This window comes from Trematosphaeria pertusa (genome assembly GCF_010094035.1).
Source record: "Trematosphaeria pertusa strain CBS 122368 unplaced genomic scaffold BU26scaffold_1, whole genome shotgun sequence".
In the NCBI taxonomy this organism is placed as follows: Eukaryota; Fungi; Ascomycota; class Dothideomycetes; order Pleosporales; family Trematosphaeriaceae; genus Trematosphaeria; species Trematosphaeria pertusa.
In genome coordinates, this window is record NW_022987212.1 from 3648626 (window position 1) to 3668387 (window position 19762).

The 19762-nt window shown below is 55.2% G+C and overlaps 9 protein-coding genes across 9 annotated transcripts in view; 7 read left to right on the forward strand and 2 right to left on the reverse strand.

The window, feature by feature from the left end:
• The first annotated feature begins 221 nt into the window (after positions 1-221).
• Positions 222-2464, forward strand: BU26DRAFT_446012 (uncharacterized protein). The gene is made up of 2 exons (XM_033824602.1): positions 222-667; positions 714-2464. Exons 1-2 carry the CDS (start codon positions 637-639, stop codon positions 2027-2029), a joined length of 1347 nt encoding a protein of 448 aa, XP_033691906.1. The 5' UTR covers positions 222-636; the 3' UTR covers positions 2030-2464.
• Positions 2465-3245: 781 nt separating this feature from the next.
• BU26DRAFT_413749 (carbohydrate esterase family 1 protein) lies at positions 3246-4272 on the forward strand (the record flags this gene model as incomplete). Its single annotated transcript, XM_033823033.1, has 3 exons — positions 3246-3695; positions 3751-3923; positions 3993-4272. The coding sequence occupies 3 exons, from the start codon at positions 3246-3248 to the stop codon at positions 4270-4272; spliced, it is 903 nt and encodes a 300-aa protein (XP_033691907.1).
• Positions 4273-5295: 1023 nt separating this feature from the next.
• On the forward strand, positions 5296-5841 carry BU26DRAFT_397043 (uncharacterized protein; the record flags this gene model as incomplete). The annotated part of the gene is made up of 1 exon (XM_033822753.1): positions 5296-5841. A coding segment is annotated over one exon (546 nt), but the record flags the coding sequence as incomplete, so codon positions are not given.
• Positions 5842-6035: 194 nt separating this feature from the next.
• On the forward strand, positions 6036-7030 carry BU26DRAFT_31704 (uncharacterized protein). The gene is made up of 2 exons (XM_033821994.1): positions 6036-6674; positions 6730-7030. Exons 1-2 carry the CDS (start codon positions 6196-6198, stop codon positions 6932-6934), a joined length of 684 nt encoding a protein of 227 aa, XP_033691909.1. The 5' UTR covers positions 6036-6195; the 3' UTR covers positions 6935-7030.
• A 1308-nt stretch (positions 7031-8338) lies between these two features.
• On the reverse strand, positions 8339-12051 carry BU26DRAFT_499508 (Sec6-domain-containing protein; the record flags this gene model as incomplete). The annotated part of the gene is made up of 4 exons (XM_033826413.1): positions 8339-10719; positions 10819-11164; positions 11611-11820; positions 11875-12051. 4 exons carry the CDS (start codon positions 12049-12051, stop codon positions 8339-8341), a joined length of 3114 nt encoding a protein of 1037 aa, XP_033691910.1.
• Positions 12052-12378: 327 nt separating this feature from the next.
• BU26DRAFT_513655 (Adaptor protein complex sigma subunit) lies at positions 12379-13465 on the forward strand. The gene is made up of 3 exons (XM_033827671.1): positions 12379-12476; positions 12524-12606; positions 12653-13465. Exons 1-3 carry the CDS (start codon positions 12408-12410, stop codon positions 13062-13064), a joined length of 564 nt encoding a protein of 187 aa, XP_033691911.1. The 5' UTR covers positions 12379-12407; the 3' UTR covers positions 13065-13465.
• A 175-nt stretch (positions 13466-13640) lies between these two features.
• On the forward strand, positions 13641-14881 carry BU26DRAFT_513656 (uncharacterized protein). Its single transcript, XM_033827672.1, has 3 exons — positions 13641-13713; positions 13761-13928; positions 14017-14881. The coding sequence occupies exon 3, from the start codon at positions 14126-14128 to the stop codon at positions 14618-14620; it is 495 nt and encodes a 164-aa protein (XP_033691912.1). The 5' UTR covers positions 13641-13713; positions 13761-13928; positions 14017-14125; the 3' UTR covers positions 14621-14881.
• Positions 14882-15784: 903 nt separating this feature from the next.
• On the reverse strand, positions 15785-16267 carry BU26DRAFT_558343 (uncharacterized protein; the record flags this gene model as incomplete). The annotated part of the gene is made up of 2 exons (XM_033832553.1): positions 15785-16175; positions 16233-16267. The coding sequence occupies 2 exons, from the start codon at positions 16265-16267 to the stop codon at positions 15785-15787; spliced, it is 426 nt and encodes a 141-aa protein (XP_033691913.1).
• A 574-nt stretch (positions 16268-16841) lies between these two features.
• BU26DRAFT_473484 (TPR-like protein) overlaps positions 16842-19762 on the forward strand; it is a gene marked incomplete at its 3' end in the record, with an annotated part of 3317 nt that continues 396 nt past the window's right edge. The window contains exons 1-3 of the mRNA XM_033825469.1: positions 16842-17512; positions 17564-17699; positions 17751-19710. Of these exons, the coding sequence (XP_033691914.1) occupies positions 17053-17512; positions 17564-17699; positions 17751-19710 (2556 nt within the window). The 5' untranslated portion in view covers positions 16842-17052. The remainder of the gene's footprint in view (positions 17513-17563; positions 17700-17750; positions 19711-19762) is intronic.

Here is a 19762-nt window from a genome sequence, read left to right on the forward strand (position 1 = left end):
GTGAGCTGGGTGAGGTTGAAATAGAATTTGTGGAGTGAAGGTTGACGCGGTATGGGGTAGGGGCTTGGCAGTGACGCCACAGCCCTGGCCGGAAGCGGCTAGCGTGCGCTCGGCACGTGTCGGCCTGGCCGGGGGCGGTCAAAGGCCTTTGGATTGGCATGTGATGGCGGCAGCTCTTCTCAACAGGAACGACCTCAGCGTGTGGGCATGCGCGACTTCCTCAGCTCCCTCGCCGCTGCCTCTACGAGAACTCGACCCCGCCGCTCCACTGCGACGCCTCTGTTTACAGCACGCCGCCCCCCGCCCGCCCTCGGTCCCGTCCCAACGTCGCCCGCGCCGCCCGACAGCTCCACCGCATCCCCCAGCCCGCCTGTACGCGCTCCGTGTGCGCATCATCGCGCGATTGCCAACAGCCCAGACCGCCGCCCTCCCGCTGCCTCTACGCGCCCCGCTATCGCTATCGCCAGCAGTACTGTGGAAGCCCGGTCCTGTGCCGGACGATGCGGAGAGCGAGGCGTTGTCTGCTGAGGAACCACCACGACAGCGCCTTCACATTCTGACAAGCTGGAGACTCTCGGGCTACAGTCGCTCGCGGGGTTGGTGGGAGCTTCGGCCAAGCGCCTCTCGCGTTCAGCCATGGAGGACAAGGACCCGTCGCCGTTTGGCTGTGCGTGTCTCTTCCCACCGTGTTGTGCTCCTCTGACTGTGTCCAGATACCTTTTCCGGCGACTTCTTCGGCGGTTCTCCAACGGGCCTCGACAATGGCGGGCCCTCGCTTCTGAGTGAGATGGAGAGCCAGTCGCTCACAGACTTCTTTTCGCACACGGATCCCTGGCTGTCCGGCCCAGCAGCCTTCCCCCCCGCCACCGAAACGAAAGAGTCACTCGACAACTTCAACAACAGCTGGGGCTTCGTCCCTCCCCCCACGATACACCGCGTCTCCACCACCATACCAGATCAAGCCCACCTCCATAACTTCCACCCCGAGCACAGTTACGCCCCGATTCCACACTCGACTAGCCATCTCTCGAGCACGGCAGACGATCTGCAAGCCGCATCGACGTTGTTCTCCAACGCGCAGGCACCGCAGCAGCATCTTGGAAGGGCATACAGCTATCATGACGTGCCCTCGTCAAGCGCGAACCCAAGCAGTCTGCCCACGACTGGCTTTCACAGTCTGCCCATGATACCCACATCGCACGGCTTGATGAACGAGCAACTTGCGGCCTTGCTGCCGAACCACGATGAAGACGGCTCGATAGACGCCCAGCTCGCCGCTCAGTTTGTATCTAGTGACGCACAACATCGCCATAATGCGAATTTGCGAGAACTCGGAATCCAGCGGGCGCCGCTTAAAAGGTCGTACACGTACGGGACGGACAGTGCATTTGACGAGTCAGGTTTCAAAGTGTCCTCGCCCACAGAAACCGAGGAGCACGTAACCCGGCGACTACTCTCAGATCTAGCTCACGCGCAGTCGCTCGCCGAGCAGGCTGCCATCGCACGCGACGAAGCGAAATCCGGGAAGACAAGCAGCCAGAATGACTTTCCCGCCGGCCTGGTTGACATACCGAGTGACGAGGACGGACAATCTGAAGAGGTGACCTCTGATGAGGAGGAAGACGACGATAGGCCAGCCAAGAAGAGGCGGAAGAGCAAGATCGCTTCGGCTACCAAAAACGGGAGGGCGAGCGGCGGCAAGAGCGTCTCAGGTGCAAAATCCGGCAAGAACCGCAAAGCATCCATGGACGATCAGCCTGGCAAGAAGAAAAGGGGTTCAACGGCCGCCCAGAAGCCTCAGCGGGAGAACCTCACTGAGGAACAAAAGCGCAGCAACCATATTCTTTCAGAGCAAAAGCGGCGAAATCTCATCAAGCGCGGGTTTGACGACCTACACGAACTCGTTCCAGAACTCAAGAATGGTAGCTTGAGTAAGAGCAATGTGTTGATGGAGGCGGCCAATTTTCTGGAAGCCTTGATCGTCGACAACAAGAAATATATCCAAATGAGTGGAGGAGAGGATGGCTGAGCGGATCTGCCGGGAGGATGCAGTCACGTATCAGACTCTCAGTTGCCATGAAAACCCACGGTCTTCGGCGAATTGTCCAGTTGTGAGGGTGGACACTACCTTCAAGGTTGCTTCAGGTCTATCCGGCAACCAACACTGCCTCTCTTGCCTAGGCCGAGTCGGCTAGAGCCGGAACCGCGCTAGCCCGAGGATACCTCAATGAAGGTTCTTCGACAGGCCAACATCAAGCCTTCGGGTATATTAGTTATGGGAAGTACGGTGTACAGGGTATTCTACATGGTTGATGAGTTCGATGCGTGGGGTTTTGAAGTGGAGACAGATGGAGACAGATGTTAGCGGGCTAAGGTGAGTGTTGGTATTGTTATGTTTCCGAGCTCCCAGTGTGCAATGCTAGATACCCAAGAACAAAAATGCAGATTCAAGCCTGGTGCGCATCCATTCACGTGAACCGGTTCTGGCCCGTGCGCCCTCGCGACGTGTCAACCCTCCCAACCTCAACACCTCAAGCTCCGCAGCTTTCAAACAGCGTAGTATTTCTCAGCACTGCAGGTGGCAATACCGCTAGGTATAGTATGTATTCCCGGAACGGAACATCTACCCTGTTCGGCTACCATTCACAGTGCCGAGTATTACAGATCTATGCTTGCGGAATCGCGGCTCTATCCACTTCCTCCCCTCGCCTTTCACATCTCATCTAGGACGTATATTGCGGACAAACGAGTCCCATGATATCCAAAAGCTTATTCCCAGGTACCCCCAGCTTCCCATCGGCGTGCTTGTGGGGAGACTAACCTGGGGTCGGCTAAACGGCTTCAAGTCTTAATCTACCTCAATCTTCCTCTTCTCTGCGCCACGCTTCCAATTCTGTCTCTCTCAGATTCGAGAAGCAATCAATTCCTCATCTTTCAGATTGCCCGCCGGACACTAGGCGACAAATCGGTGCGGGGGACGGCAGGCGCCTGGGACTGGACCAGTCCAATGTGGGGAGATGCGCACTCTATTCGCACCTAGAGATAGTATGGAGTCGGCCATTCACAGACACGCGATCTCTAAAAGGAAAGAGAAATAGTAGCAGACGCAAAAAGAGATTCCTTTCAGCCGCCCAGCCGATCCGTCCCACAATGCCGCTGTATAAAAGAACAGCTCCCGATCCCTCCACGTTCCCAAGCCCAGGTACCATCAAGGCCAAGCCTAAGATCTTCGTTCCTCATCCAGAATGCGCGTCCTCTCTCTTCTCGCGAGCTGCCTCTCGGTAGTCTCGGCCGCCTCGCTGGCAAAGCGCGCCCCGACTCCAGGCTCCCTCAGCCAGGTCACCTCCTTCGGCAAGGCGCCCACAAACGCCGGCTTCTACATCTACGTCCCCAAGCAGCTCGCAGCCTCCCCGGGCATCGTCGTTGCGATCCACTACTGCACCGGCTCCGCGTCGGCATACTTCAATGGCAGCCCGTACAAGACGCTCGCCGAGCAGTACGGCTTCATTGGCATCTACCCGAGCTCGCCGCACTCCGGCACGTGCTGGGACGTCAGCAGCAAGGCGACGCTTACCCATGAGGGAGGCGGAGACTCGAACACCATTGCGCAGATGGTCCGGTGGACTATCGATCAGTACAAGGCGGATACCAGCAAGGTTTTCGTGACCGGCTCTTCCTCTGGTGCTATGATGACGGTTAGTTTCCCCTGACCACATGCTAGGGTCTCCGTGCGGTGCTAATTCAGCGCAGAACGTCATGGCCGCCACCTACCCCGACCTCTTCAAAGCCGGCATTGCGTACTCGGGCGTGCCAGCAGGCTGCTTCATGTCGGCGGCCGGCGGCGTCGACGCCTGGAACAACAGCTGCGCGAACGGGCAATCGACGGCGACGCCGCAGAAATGGGCCCAAGTCGTGCTCGACATGTGCGTTGCCCTTCCCCTCTCTTCCCATTCAATCTCCATCCATATCTCATATCCTAACTTCCACCCCAGGTACCCCGGCTACAACGGCACGCGGCCTAAGATGCAGATCTACCACGGCTCGTCCGACGGCACGCTGCGCCCGCAGAACTACCAGGAGACGATGAAGCAGTGGGCCGGCGTGTTCGGCTACAACTACGACAAGCCCGAGAGCACGAAGTCGAATGATCCGCAGAGCGGGTATACGCGCACCGTGTATGGACCCATGGTGGAGGGGATTTATGCGCAGGGCGTCGGGCATACGGTGCCGATTCGGGGCGCGGATGATATGAAGTACTTTGGTTTTGCGTAGGGTGGGAGGAAAGGGGGAGAGACATTGAGAAAGGGGTGCGGTTGGTGATGTTGTACACTGTATATAGTGAATGAAAGACGTGAAACTTGACTGGGTGAGAATTCCTCTAGAGTGCTGGGCGTGTAGCCAAGTCCTTCCCTTCTGCGCGAGTCGTTTTCCCCAGCATCACAGATGTCGATTGTGAAGAGTGACAAGGGAGTGGTGGATACCCGATATATCCGGATTCTTTTGTAGGTCCTGATAGTGTCTTCAGTACCGAAGACGTTGTGGTGAAGCCAGGCGAAGACGCCAATTTTGATAGACGTCATTCGGTGTGGGGTCCAAGAAGCGAGGTTGGTCGTGTTAGAAGAGAGAAAGTGTCTCATGGTAACATTCGCCTACAATGCCTTAACTAACACAAAAGTTAGATCTAGACGATCACTGCTTGGGCGCTTGAAGTTGTGCGGAGGACTCCAGCTGCAGCCATGCACGGACCAATGCTGACCCCGCCCAAGGCTGCGGTTGCCTAAGAACACCACTCTCTTCGGCCTTCCATCTGATCTCTAGCACTGATAAATATCTCTTATTCCGTACTGGCGTTATCTTCATTGCGTCCATAGACACTGGAATTCCCCCTGTTTTCCTTACACTTCTAAGGCTGCGACTACTTGTATTCGTCCCGATCGTTATCAACGACTTCCACCCATAGTTGCATATAATTCGCCTCTTAGCAATCCTGTTTCTTCTGCAGAGCTCGTCTGGCATCGCTATTAACATCTCTCCCAAGACTCACTCTTGAATACTTCCATCTCGACCCTCATCGACGGATCCATGCCAGGAGTCAGTTCATCATCACCACATGACTCCAATAAGGAACTGGCGGAAGTCATAACCAACCTGGCAACCGCCATACGAGGCTTTCGGATCGACTTAGACACGGGCCGACGAAACACATGTCTTCTCCCGGCTGAACCCGCAGGACGGTCGCAGAACGACGGGCTGGTGGTATTGAAACCCGCTTCCGTGCAAGAGGAAACTAGAACCCAGCTTGCAGACCTTGAGGCGCGGCTTAGCGGCTTTGAAAAACAGCTTTGTGAGCGAGGACAGTGGCATCAACCGAATGCTACAAGGACAGAACAAGATACAACCTCGAAGAGCAGTCGCGAAACGCACGACCCAGCCCCAGCGATTTATGACCTTGAAGACCTGGAACACGCCGTATCCCTCATCGAGAAAGCCATTTCCCCACCCAAAACGACCCCAACCGCGTACCACTCCTTCGCCCACCTCAAATGGGAATGGGACGCCGCCTGGAACGAATTCTACGCCGCTCTCCCCTCTGGTAACTACATCTTCCTCGCGCTGTGGAGGTTTAGCTCGCTCATGAACGAGTGGTATCACTGCGGTCAGTCGCACAGAAGCGACCTGCAGCCCGAGGAAGTGAGCGAGTTGCTGGGCTGCTGGGACGATTGGGAGTGGGATGATGTGTGGAAACAGTGGTATCTTGCTATGCCGGGGGAGGAGGGAGAAGTGTGCCGCGTGTATGCGGATACGTGGACGCGGGGCGAGTGGGGTGGGTGGACGTTCGTGGATCAGAGGGTCGCTGTGGAAGAGCCGGTATGAGGGAGTGTGGCGTACTTGGCGGGAAGAGGCTGGATATTGGAGGGTCTGGATAGCGTTGTCATGTCCCTATGCCGCCCGGAAGGAAAGAGGTGGACGCATGGGCACGAGGGGTTTTAGGTGACTAGGGTCCATGTTGGAGATGACAGAAAGATGGACGCGCATACCCAGGAGGTAGCCACACCTTTCGGCTACTTTCGACTCCTTTCGACTCTTGACGAACCGGGCGCCCTCTATTGACAAGCGGGACAAGCACCCTCAGAAATCTCGGGAGGAGATCAAAACCCAGGGCGCCCACGCGCCATCACGAGGCCCTGCGTCTACATGAAACACATACCAGCAACGCCCCACGCCCAATTCGAGCACACGAGCGCCGCCATTGACGCGGCAAATTGCGCAATTTACCCACGGGATCCCGTGCTGTACCGCCGCCTCACCGACGGGAGAGCCAGCCATACTGTTCAGAAACCGTCACAGCAGTGTAGAAAACAAAGAGCATCAAAAACTAGAAGGCAGGACTTCGAACACAGAAACTTCCAGATGGGGTATATACACAACATCGTGGACCTCTCATTACTAACCCCCAAGCTCAATACATACAGCAAATACCACAAATCAAGTGGCCCACAAAGTCAGCCGCCGAATCCCCCAAGACCTCAAAATCCTCCATCCCGCCGCAGGAGACTTCAGACCCCAGGCATTGCTGCTTCAATCCACTACCTACTCAGCAGCTTCCCACTTACAAGAAGAAAGCCGCCAGCGCACCAACACCAGCAACAAACCCACCGACCTTGGCGTGGCTAGCCGCGCCCGTGAACTCCGGCGGCGCAGTCGTGTACGAGCCGGTCGGCGCAGCAGTGCCGGACGGGACGGGCGTGACCGGGTACCCAGTGCCGGACGGCACGACAGAGGGGTACGGCGCGTTGCTGGTTGGGTACGGCGGGAGCGAAGGAGCAGCGCTGCCGGGCGCGGAGGGCGTGTGCACGCCGCCGGCGGGGACGGTCACGGTCTCGGTGACGGTGACGATGGTGGAGGAGCAGACCTCGTCTATGGCATTCGTTAGCGATGAGAAAAGGGGAACGACAAGGAGGGGAGAAGGTGCGTACCGTAGGTGCCAGCAGCGACGGCGGCGATGAGGGTAGCGACAATGGCGAAGAACTTCATTGTGACGGTTGGTTGTTGGGAGGTTGAAAAGATGGTGTGGTATTAAGAGTGAATGTAGAGCGTTGGCTGGATAGCTTGGAATGAAAAGTCTCAAAAGAGTGTGGGTGAGGTCGTTAAGTCTCGAAAAGAGTGGCTACAGTAAGAGGTACTGTGGGAATTATTGTAGATGTTTCGATCGTGGAGGATGAAGGAGGGAAGAAAGAAGCCAGATGTGAGGCGAGGACGAGGCTGTTTATATGTAAACCCGTGGCTACGGGATGAGGAGGAGCACAGAGCACCTACTGTTAGATGAAGAGCCGCTGCTTCATTTGCTGCATTCACATTTGTTGATCCCGAGCGGAATAATCGAGATTGCACAACGAACGGGACAGAGAGCAGCGAGCCCGAACGAACCCACATGCCCCGTTCACCATCCAACGATACCGGAAATTATCCCTTCAAGGTGATCTTCCCGTTCGTACGCGCTCTACCCTCGTACGCCGCACCTAACATCCCCATTGGCCACGTCAGCCTCACCGTCAGTCCAACAAACAAGCTCCCCAGTACTCACACTGCGCGCCTTGTGCTCACTTGTGCAAGTCACCGCAGGGTCCACGAAATAGATTAACTTGCCAAACGTTCTTACAAGGTGTGCTCAGGCCCGTGCAATTTGATAGGCGGCAGACCCGCTAAAGAACGCGAATTGTGCTGGGTCCCTGCGTCTCAATCCCCTGGCGCTAAACTCGGCAAGGCATAGCCGCACGTGACGATCGCGCTGTTTCGAAACAAATGGAGCAATTGGGCCGCGCATCGGTGGAGACGCAGGGCGGCCGTTTGGTTGTGAGAGGTGACCGCTCGGCGGCACACGTCATGGTTTGAGGGAGATTTGCCGTGGTTAGGCGGCTTGCGAGATTGCGAAATCTCGCTGCGTGGACCCTTGTGCATCGGTGAGGCAAGCCCTTGTCACAGGACACAGCCTCTTGCTGCTCTCCCCAAGGTGTGTCATTTCGCAATCCAAGAGTCTGTGATGCATATCCACAGTCAGCGCCGCGGACATTTCTCACGATCGGGCGGGAGGGAGTGGTGACACAACGGGTCCGTATTCGCTAATCTAAGGGCCGAAGCCACAAGACGGGGTATTGGTAAGAGATCCGAGTTAGAAGACAGCTGGGCCATGGCATCAAATCCGGTCATAACGCGGGACAGGCGTGCTGGCTGCTTTTCCCGTACGATTGATGCAAAGCAAGAGCCTAAATTGACACCTCCAAACGCCAAAGAGTGCACCGGTGCATCCCGCTCTTTAAGTGCATCCCAGGAGAAGTCCTCACTTCACACGACTCATAATCGTCTCCACGGCGCCCGGTTGGATACTGACCTCCGCAGCCTTTGCCTTCACCGCGTTCAACATGCTCCGCTCAAAGTCGTCTCTAGCTCGGAGGACCGCTTCTACCCATCCAATGTGTACGTCCCAATAGGCGTATTTGAACTTCTCGTACACGAATGGGACATTCGCCTTGTCCGCCGTAAGAAGCGAAAGGAATGACTGGACGACCCGCCACTGATCCTTGATCTCAACACCAACGTCATACCGACTGAAGAACTCGAAAACGGTAAGGAGATCATCCTTGATCTTGTCTGCGAAGGGATCGGAGCGCTTAAACTTCGCACCCTTGTTGCGAACAGCTGAGAGGTAGTGTATCAGTAGTTCATCCGAAAGCTGAATAACGAGCAGGTCCCGTAGTGATTGGTGCACTGCTGGTATGTAGTCGTTTAGGTAGTCGGAGAAAGTGGTGGTAATAGAAGACATGGTCTTCTGGCTGTACCAATTCGCCGTGAAAAGGTCCGTGAGAATGGGGCGGAAGTCGGTATAGAAGATGATTTGGCACCAGATCTGGACGCATTTGGTTGCCAGATCGACATAGGCGCTTTTCAGGGTATCGAGCTGCGTGGTCATGGTAGGAATATACGTCTGAGACATGAGCGGGGTGACATCGCGTTCAAAAGAGCCAAGGAATGAAGTTTGGCCATCCGCATCAGACTCGTCAATGCATATGATCTGGTCGTTGGCGATGGAGATGAGCCAGTCTTGGAAGGGTGAGGCGCCTTCTGGAGAAGAGCCGGGGGCGGCATATCTTGCTCTCTCAGTCTCTATCATAGTTTCCCACATACGTTGGCGGGATGCGAGAGCCCGGAACATGGATTCTACGACCCCTTCGGCGACGTCTGTACGATCGCTGCTTGCGGCGACGGAGATTTGCTGGGCCAACATGGTCCACATGTCACCCAGCGTATTTGTTTGAAAGTAACCGTCGGCGTTCTGGGTGAGCGCGCTCTCGTCTCGGTCGGCAAACTGTCTCCTGTCTGTGGCGGCCATGTTGTCCATCCATTGCACGACAGCGTCAATTATGATCTGTCGGTAGGTGCGAACAAGCTCTGGCACGCGGTTGTCGACCACATGCGGCTGTAATTCTTCTTCGGCGACCTGCAGTTTCTGCATTTTCGCGTAGTACTTATCAACCCAGTTGATGATGGCGAGCAAGTACGGAGGGCCTAAGCCTTGGTCGTCGGCGAGTGTAACTAGCCAATCGTGCATGTGTTTGTGGTAAATGTCGCAATAAGTCTTGAATATCTTCCACTTCTTCGGCATGAGGGCTTGCATGCCAAGCTTGACCGTGTTCAAGTTATTGAAGTACCACTTGAAGCTTTTCTCCAATTTGTCTGGATCTTCGATGAACTTCTCGTTGGTCTCCTCGAAGCTGGCTTTGCAGACAAATTCAATGGACTTGATAAACTTTTCCTTGTATCCGCGCAACTCGGTGGACCCGGTGGCGATCGATTTGAAGCGCGAAGCCAGGTCCTTGTACTCGCGCTGTGCATCCTGGAGCGCTCTGGCCTTGCGGTCCGACTTCTCCTCTTCCTCAATGACCAGCGCCAGGCGAACCACCATGCCGTCATTGCCCGCCTGCACCAACTCAATTAGATTTATGCACGCCTCTCCAATGTGCTTGTCGAACCACTCGATGACATCGTCCAGGCGGGAAAAGAGGTCCTGGACCGTGACCCCTGCTTCAAGGGCGAGATTGTCGATGAGCTCGGTGGACGCATCCTCAGAGCTCTTGATCTGCCGTATTGCCTTGTCCCGCACCTCGCGCAGCTGTGTGAGGCCATAGTGGATCTCCAGCAGATTCGGCTGATTGGCAGGGTCCTCGTCGTCCTGGCCCAGCAGGTACTCGAGATCCTCCAGCCGCCGCTGGAAGTTGTCGATGTCGTGTTTCATCGTCTCGACCTGCTCGAAGTTCTTGTGCGTCTGGGCGACGAGGTTGATGTGGGGAAAGTCCTGGATCATGTTCTGGGCCTCGGCGCACAGCTTGTCTATCTTCATCATCTCCTCCTTGATGAGGTTGACGGCGCGCTGGCCGTCGGTGATGCTGTTCATGCCCGCCTGCGTCACCTCGAGCTGCTCGCGCAGGCCATGACGCAGCTGGGCATCGACGGCCGTCTTCTTGCGCGTGAACTCGGCCTTGAGCGCGGGGATCTTGTCCAGGTCCTCGGGGTGCCGGAGCAGCTCGGCGAGCTTGACCGTGGCCGACTCGACATCGTTCATGGTGCTGCGGCAGAGGTCGATTGGGAGGGTTTGCCCATAATCGAGCGTGGGGCGTCGTGGGGCGGGTGATGGCTGAGTGAATGCGTGGCCGTCTGTAACAGCTGCGGTCGGGGAAGTCGTGCGGGGCTTGGCACCGGAGGAGCGCCAGACACTTTTTGTCCCCGCAGCCCGCCACTTTGAAGACTCACTTCACCACGTACAACCCACCGGGCAGGCAATATGGCAGACGAAGAGCTGAACCTCTACGACGAGATCGAGATCGAGGACTGCTTCTACGACGAAACACTCCAGATATACCACCACCCATGTCCCTGCGGTGACCGTTTCGAGATCTCCATCGCCGACATGCGAGATGGAGAAGACATTGCGCGCTGCCCTAGTTGTAGTCTCATGATCAGGATAATATTTGATGCAGTAAGCGCCCTCAGACCACATCCTAGCCACAGTAGACATACTAACTGTTTCAGTCGGACCTCCCTCCAGAAAAGAAGGACGATGCGCCGCAAGCCGTCGCCATCGCTGCCTAGATTCACGCACATAAGAATTCTACGGGATCCAAAGCAGAGCGGCGGAATATGGCATCCTACATATCCTGGGTCGGGAGCACATCGAAGAGTCCTTTCGCGCTATGCTGTAAACGAAGGATTTGGCATTTTTGGCCCTGCATATCATGGCGTTGCATTTGGGAGGCGTTGGTCCGTCCGGGGGTCGAGGGAGGTAGAAAGGAACGCTGGGCGGTTAGCGCAGCGATGTTCTAGGATATAGGGAAATGCGTTGTTTGCGCTGGAAACCACTATTGCAAGAGTGCGCTCCTATTGTTGTTGTACGATACAGCCGCCGCCAGGCCTTCGTGCGGCTCTCTGTCGGATAAAACAATGCTCAATCGGGCCCAGGGTGCAAGCCTCCTCGAGACGTGCCACATACCAATGACCAGATGATCAGCTTGGGGCGTCGTCGTCCCTCCCAAGATGCACACCCAGTTCCTTTCTGACCAGCTCCGTCAAAGAGGTGCCGTCTCGTAGGTATATCCAGTCTCCGTTGCCACCCCCTTCCTTGTGGTGCATCGACTCGCCCGACACTACCCAGTCAAATCGCTTCGGCCCCGATACGGGCGAACTCCACCAAATCTGTTTATTCGGTGGCTGCTTGTTGAGCACGTATGTGTGGCCTCTGGACGGGATCTTGACTTCGAGGACGCCAGCCTACGTATGGTATTAGCGACGGCTCGTGCAATGCCTTCAGAAACCAGAACATACCGAATACTCCACCTCCAGGTCTGGCGTCTTGTCCTGTTGCTCCTCCAGCCTGTTCAATAGCTCCTCTAGATATGCGTCGGCGCGCTCGTGGAATTCAGAGGTCGGGACGTCCGTTGGAACCGTGGGCTGGTCCGCACTTTCGCTCTGCTTGGGCGGCGGGTTTTCCGACTCAGGCATGATGCCACGGAGCGCCTTTGAACTGTGGAAGCCTCGCGTGGGCTTGATGGAGGTGCCATTCGAACCACAGGTAGCTGTCGCAACCGAAGCTCTCGGGACGATGCAATTGGCGGGGGCTTGGGCGCGGATTGGGCTGCGAATAGCCCGCCGGAGTGCGATTCGCGATAGCGACTTCATTGCTGTCGATGTTGGGATGTCTGGCTGTTTTGGCTGAGATGCGGACAGCAATGATGTCGCTCCAGTGGAGGAGCTTGTTCCACGCTTGGGAAGAAGCTCGGGCCCGGTGAGATCAGATCTACCTGACCTCCCCGCAATCTGTTGGACGACCGCGAAACTGCGATACACGCCCGCCCGCCATGATAAACGCCGTGCTCGTCTTCAATAACGCGGGCCAGCCGCGGCTGACCAAGTTCTACACTCAGTTGGCATGTCTCTACTCCAGACTTCGTACTCCATGCTAATCTATATCCAGGAAACCAGCGTGCAGCAGCGCCTGATATCAGAGATCTTCACCCTCGTCTCCAACCGCCCAAACTCAGCATGTAATTTCTTGCCGTATGCCTTACCGTCCAATTCTTACTACGCACCTGACGTTGAGCAGCCTACCTCCCCTCCTCGCCAACAGTAGCAAATCCTCCACCCCCACCACCCCGCACAACGACACGCCCTCGCTCGTAACTTACCGCCACTATGCAACCCTCTACTTCATCATAATATCAACGTCCACCGAATCGCCTCTCGCTCTCCTCGACCTCATCCAAGTCTTCGTCCAGGCGCTCGACGGCCTCTTCGAAAATGTGTGCGAACTGGACCTTATCTTCAATTTCGAAACACTACATGCGACGCTCGGAGAGCTAATCGTCGGAGGCGTAGTGGTAGAGACGCAGCTTGATAAGGTGATCGAGGGTGTCAAGGCACAAGGGACGGTGGCGAAGAGGCCAGTTAACGAGGGCAAGAGCGGCATGAGTTTTGGAGGGTTTGGGAGGGGCGATGGAGTTTGGGCTGGGAGGTGAAGGAGAAGGCAAATGGGTACAATACAAGTCGGCACTTGGTGTCCTGCCTGCTGCGGGAATTCCACTTGTGACCGTAAAGAAATCTCAAGAATCAGAGCCGGGACGGTCGAGTCTGCCGAGCAAAGTGCTCAAACTACTAGGAGGCCGGGGCACGGCTAAGGTTCGTTATCGACGAGACCGCTTCCAATGTCCCATGGCCCTTTGGCAGGTAGAGAGTAAGGCACAGCTTCGGCTATATGCTGCTGTATCCAAATGACAAGGAGGCGCTGGAGATATCTCCTTGGCTGGGATTGTTCACGGTCGTATCGTGCTTACCTCTGGGAATCCAAGCAACTGCTACCTCCGCTCCTTACCGCACTGTAATCAGCAATCCACAAGCGTTACAACACCGTGGCTTACACCAACCGTCGCGTTGACATTGCTGCCCGCCGTACTACTTTGCACCGCACACACAGCTTATTATTTTTTCCGCTGCACGCAGGCCCATTCTACTTTTCGGCAGCATTGCTCGATCCCGATAATTTTCGTTACGAAGAGAATTAATCCGCTGCTTTCTTCCCAGCCTTTCTTGACCCTCATACCGCATCATGTCACGACGCCCCAGGGACCTGGACGACGATGTCGGGCAAACCGTCAAGAGGCTCTGCTTGTATGTCGTTTACCTAGCGAATATGCAGCACTGCTAATGATTCACAGAGCAAAAGATCGAGCCATCGAACGCATTAAGCGGTTCACAAGAGCACAACTCAGAAATCCGGAACCGCGCTGACCCAAGTCTAGCCTGCGTAGCCTTGAAGATCAAATAGTGCGCTTACAGCAAGAGGCTTCCTTCGAGGCTGCCGACCTCAGGCGCTTTTGCGTTGGGTGAGCTATGTTCCTATCTCAATTACGGAATGACGCTCAAACCATCCCACTGCCCTCTCCTACTCTACTATGCGCTAACTTCCAACAGTGACGTCAATCGCGCGATCACCGAGCATTCCCGAGCGGAAATATTTCGACTACTCCAGCGGATCAAGTCGAAGCTACCCCTGGAATTACTGTACATTGTCTTTAAGCATATGTGGAACAGCGAGGAGCTTGGCGAGTTCTCGGATGTGGATCGCTTCATTCGCGCAAGGTGTCCTCCTAGGGTTGAGGGTCCCTGCCAGTGCTCACGGGACGTGGTCATTCCCTATTATCTGGATCCACTCTACATGGGCCTGGAGGATGCCACCAACTGCGCGAAGATTCTATGTGAAAATATCAACGTCCATCTGAAAAGAGCCGATAACGTTCAGCACCTGATACACGGCGATCTATTTCACACTGGCTTTAAGTTTTCGAGCAGTATTCGCGCCTTGACGCTGAAGTTCAGCGTTGATCGGTGCCTTCGAAAGGACTACCAGATTGGTGAACGGACAACAGCCTGGATGAGAGCCAGTCAAGTCAAGACTATGCTCGAGCTTGAGGAGCCGGAACGCCTGAGTCGCTGGCTGCGTACCTATTATGAGGAGGACCTTAATGGCGAAGTGACCGTTGATATCGCTCTACAGCGCTTATCAGCGAGATTTTGAACGCCTACTCGATCCCAAACAGCACGACCCGCTTCTATTTGGCGAGAACATCTTGGCGCAAATTTCGAAGGTCTTCAGCTGCGCTACGTCATTGGTCGTATTTCGTAGGTTAGGGCCGGTAGAGATTGTTCAAGGCATTCGGGAGAGGGAAGACAGTGTTGCTCTACGCTACTCTTGGATCGACGCCGTGCTGTACAACACCCTCACATGTCTCCTGGACATAGAGAAGAAGGGGAAATTCGTACTCGAGATCGAAATTACGCAGCGCTTCATCAGGCTGAACAGTCTGGAGAGGTTCTTCCGAAAGGTCCAACCCATCATATCGGAGTTCGTCAATCACGAGGCGCTAGTAGCTCTCTATTACCGTTACGACGAGCGCAGGACCCCGAACCCCTCCCCGAACCCCTCCCCCCCCGAATGCCCCCCAGAAAGATCCTATATTCCGGTATCTTTTTCCCGAGACACACCTCGACAAGAGTACGCGGTTTTGGGTGCATCACATAAGGGGCCAATTAGAAGCAGTAAGCTGTATCCGCGTCCCCGCACGCTGTGTCTTTTTAGGGACGCACGTAGCTAATACCCTGAATTATAGTGCCCCGGCATCCCCGACGAGCACCGGCATTATAGACAGTCTCTTCCATACCACTTCGACGAGACCGCAAGCTTTGATATTTAGGAAGAGTGCTACGGCGATACGGAATCCGATAGTGGCAGGGATCCGAGCGATGCTACTCGTACTCCAGTCCCGCCGCGACTCTGAGGTGGGAGTTGGAACAAGGGGTGGGCAAGTCAAGAAGAAGGCAACGGGGAATACATTGCTTGCTGGATGGAACGGATATTCTTATGGGGCAATGGCTGAAGAGGTTGCATACGAACAGTGTCACTTGCACTCAGGGACTCAGCGAGTACGCAATCGAAAGCTTTCATTTTTGATTATACATTAGGTGCACGAATTGGGCATCACGCCGCCTGTGCGCATGCCAGAGCCAGTTTCCTGGGGTATATTACGTTGAAAAGCACTTTTCGGCCGTTTCTTTCGTTCGTTCCTCCTCTTCATTCCCCGCCTTCCTCCTCCTTCATCCCCTCTCTCTCGCATCCCCCGTCGAATTCTCCTCCCTTCTCGTCCCCAAACGTCGACCTGTCGACTCTCAAGCGTCAAATTGCTTATCCGATCCTGGTAACCCCCTGGCCGTAGTAGCTCGTGTACGCGGCGTTGACGCTGCGGTGGTGCTCCGCGGCTGCGTGCTTGATGCTGCGCCAGATGTCCTTGACGGAGTGGTGCGTGTGCTTGTGGTGCTCGAGCTCGTGCACGGGGGACGGCATGCTGCGGACTGGTGTGCTGGTGCCCGAGGATGAAGGGGTGGCGGTTGAGCCGGTTGCGGAGGCCATGATAGTGGAGTGGTGGAGACCGGCTTCCATTGCGCTGCTTTTGGAGGTAATTTGTAGCTTTTGGGTGGTGGGGCGCGTGTATGCGTAGAAAGTGAAGATGTGGTGGTTTGATTGAGGCTCTGGTAGTGATCCTTGGGACTTGAGGCTTGATGGGGAGACTTCTTTGCTGAGAGACGTAGGATTATATAGTCGGGACGGGTTCAAGAAATTTTCATCTCCTTACCTCCTCGAACATTCTCGCGCCGCATCACGAACCATGGAATCACTTTCGCTGAGACTCACACGTGCATCGTGACATAAGGTTGCCTTGCGCAGGTGTGGCGCGACGCTGAGGCGGGTACTCGCCCACAGCCCGCAAAGCCGACGGAAGCCGCACCCGCCGTTACAAAACGCTTACCTCAAACCCCGTTCGTAACTTTTTATCCTGTTTCGTCCAATAGTCACTCAGATTTTGTTTCTGGGTGTAGTCTATGCTCCCGAACGGGCGGGATGGGAAATCAAATTCGCGATCACGCCGCCCACCGACGTTTTACTCTTTCATTGGCTCCACAGCAACTGGAAAACTCTGAGAAAAGCTCGATCACCAGAGCGGAGGGAATGGATGCGGTTGACACATGGATATCCGTTAAGGGTATCTGGTTTGTCATAGTTGAGAAGGGAGGAAATTGGAGTCTTGAGATGCGGTTTGGGAGGGATGCAGTGGAGCGTTGCATTGCTTCGGCTGGTCCGAATGGGTGCGTGAGGCTGCGTGATCGGGTGCTTGGAGCTTGGTGTGCAGTGATTGAGCTAGTACTGTGTGTACTCGCTCTAGCCATTTTATCACGGCCTTACACAACTACCTCGACGAATACCTAAGTATGCTCCGAGGACCGGTCACGCGCGGGATAGCCTCACGTGCGGTGGATCTCAGCTGGCGCAGCCGACTCCAGAGCTCAGCCCCGCATCAGCCAGAGGTGCAGCCTAGTCTCGCAACCTTTGTTATTGTTCTCCCTTTCTTACTCCCCTAATGACCCTCTTTATCCTCTCAGACCCGGTCCGATGAGATGGCGGAAGCGCTAGCCGTAGTTGGTATCGTCGCCAGCATAGTGCAGCTCGTTGACTCCGGGTCGCGGGTTCTCAGCCGCCTTGAAGAATATCGTTCCAGCCTAGGCGACATCCCTGAATCGTTCCGACACGTTAAGACGGAGCTTCCTGTGCTGCTAGATGCGCTTAAACAGAAAAAGGCCGAGATCGATGCTGGACAGATAACCAACGACTCCAAAAAGGCCCTCGCCCCTGCGGTCGAAGCATGTGGGAAGCAGATCAAGGCCCTGAACGATGTCATTGCGAAAGCGCTGCCGAAGCCTGGGGACTCCTGGGCTAAGAGGAAGACGAAGGCGCTTGGAAGCCTTCGGTATGACGCAAAGGTCGAAAAGATAACGACGGTGATCCGGGGCTACATCCAGACGCTGACATTCCACGCTGCCTCTTCATCGAGGCCTTCTGCATCGACACCCTTGGCAGGTACGAGCCCCTAAATCTTGGATAGTGGTGGCTCTAACAATCTGTCCACAGGCCCACCCGTCCCGTCTTCCACAGTTCCGTTCCGACGCGACCCACACTTCGTAGACCGCGATATACTTGCAGAAATAGGTCGCAAGAGCCAGCAGCCAGCAGCTAGAGTAGCTTTGGTTGGCCTTGGTGGAGTGGGGTACGACCCGAAGCTCCCGCCCCCCAAAAGTATGAACTGACAGACTCGAAGAAAATCACAGCTCGCCGTCGAGTACTCGTACCAGGTGCGAGAAAAGTCGCCCACTACCTGGGTCTTCTGGATGCATGCAGGTACCACGGCACGATTTACAGAAGGCTATCGGCAGATCGCCGAACGAGCTAGAATTGCTGGCCGGAATCAACCGAATGTTGACGTCTTGAAACTTGTCTATGACTGGCTGTGCGATGAGTCGAATGGTCGCTGGGTGATAATCATCGACAACGCAGATGATTTTGCTGTCTTCGCGCCTCGGCAAGACCATTCTCAAGACACAACACCAGGGTTATTGGACTTGCTACCACAGTCACCAAATGGTGATATTCTCATCACCTCACGAAGCCGAGACGTCGCTTTCCGGTTGACGGGGAACTTCGACGATATCATCAAAGTCGATCCGATGGACCGAGTGCATGCTCTGGCATTACTCCGAACGAAGCTTGGGGGTACCTCTAAACAGGACGATCCGGCAGAAGCACAACTAGTTGAGGCGCTTGACTTCATGCCCCTTGCTATCTCTCAAGCCGCCGCTTATATCCAGAGAGCGCCTCGAGTTACAGTGTCGAGGTATTTACAGGATCTCCACAAAGGGGATCAAGATAGAGCACGATTGCTGCAGACGGATGCCGGAGACACTCGCAGGGACGGCACAGCGTCAAACTCCATCATTGCTACTTGGCAGATCTCTTTCGAACATATCCGTAAAGCGAAGCCCTCGGCGTCGCGGCTCTTAGCGCTCATGAGTCTTTTCGATCGGCAGGGAATCCCGGAATCCCTCGTTGATGGCCATTATCAAGAGGACGGAGATGCCTGCGCCGACTTTGAGGACGACCTCACCGAATTGATGAGTTTCTCCCTGGTCGCTATAGGCAAGGATGGTGACCAATTTGAGATGCATCGACTCGTACAGTTCTCAACCAGGAAATGGCTTGAGCTGCAGGGCGAGCTGGAAGGTTGGAAGAAAAAGTACGTAATCCTTTTGGACAACTATCTTCCTTATGGCAAATACGAGAACTGGGAGACCTGTCAAAAGCTATATCCACACGCTCAAGCAGCAGTAGCGTGTCGGCCAACCGATGACAGCGCGCTAGTAACATGGGCTTCCGTCCTTTTCAAAGCTTCGTGGTACGCAAGCGAAATGGGGTACTACCAGGCCGCGCAGGAGATGATCCAAGACTCTTTGCAGGCAAGGCAGATCGCTCTAGGAGTGGAGCACGAAGACACACTTGATAATCTCACCATTCTCGGCATAGTGTTCGATAGAGAGGGTAGTTACGACCAGGCTGAAGCAATACATCGCCGAGCACTAGAAGGATTTGAGAAGGTGTTTGGACCGGAACACCAAAGCACGCTTACGAGTCTTAATAACCTTGGAGTAGTGTTAGAAAGGCAAGGAAGATACAAAGAGGCGGAAGCGGTGCATCGGCGCGCTTTGGAGGGACATGAAAATGTGCTTGGTCTAGAGCACGAAGACACGCTTCACAGTCTTAATAACCTTGGAGTTGTGTTGAAGAAACAAGGAAAATACGAAGAGGCGGAAGCGTTGCATCGGCGCGCACTTGAGGGCCGTGAGAAAGTTCTTGGACCGGAACACATAAGCACGCTTGAGAGCCTCAACAACCTGGGGCTAGTATTGTTGGAGGAAGGCAAGTTTTCAGAGGCTGAAGTGATGCTTCGACGAGCTCTAGAAGGAAGTGAGAAGATCCCTGGGACGGAGCACCCTGACACACTTATTACCGTTGGCAATCTTGGGTTGCTTTACAAGAGACAGGGCAAGTATAAAGAGGCGGAGGTGATGGAGCGACGAGCGCTCGCCGGAAGAGAAAAGGTGCTGGGCAAGGAGCACCCAGATACATTGCTTAGCATGAACAATCTCGCGTGTACGTTGGATGAATTAGGGCATAATGAAGAGGCCGAGGTGATGAAGCGACGAGTGCTAGCTGGAAAAGAAAAGGTGCTGGGGAAGGAGCACCCAGATACCTTGACCAGCATGAACAATCTCGCGT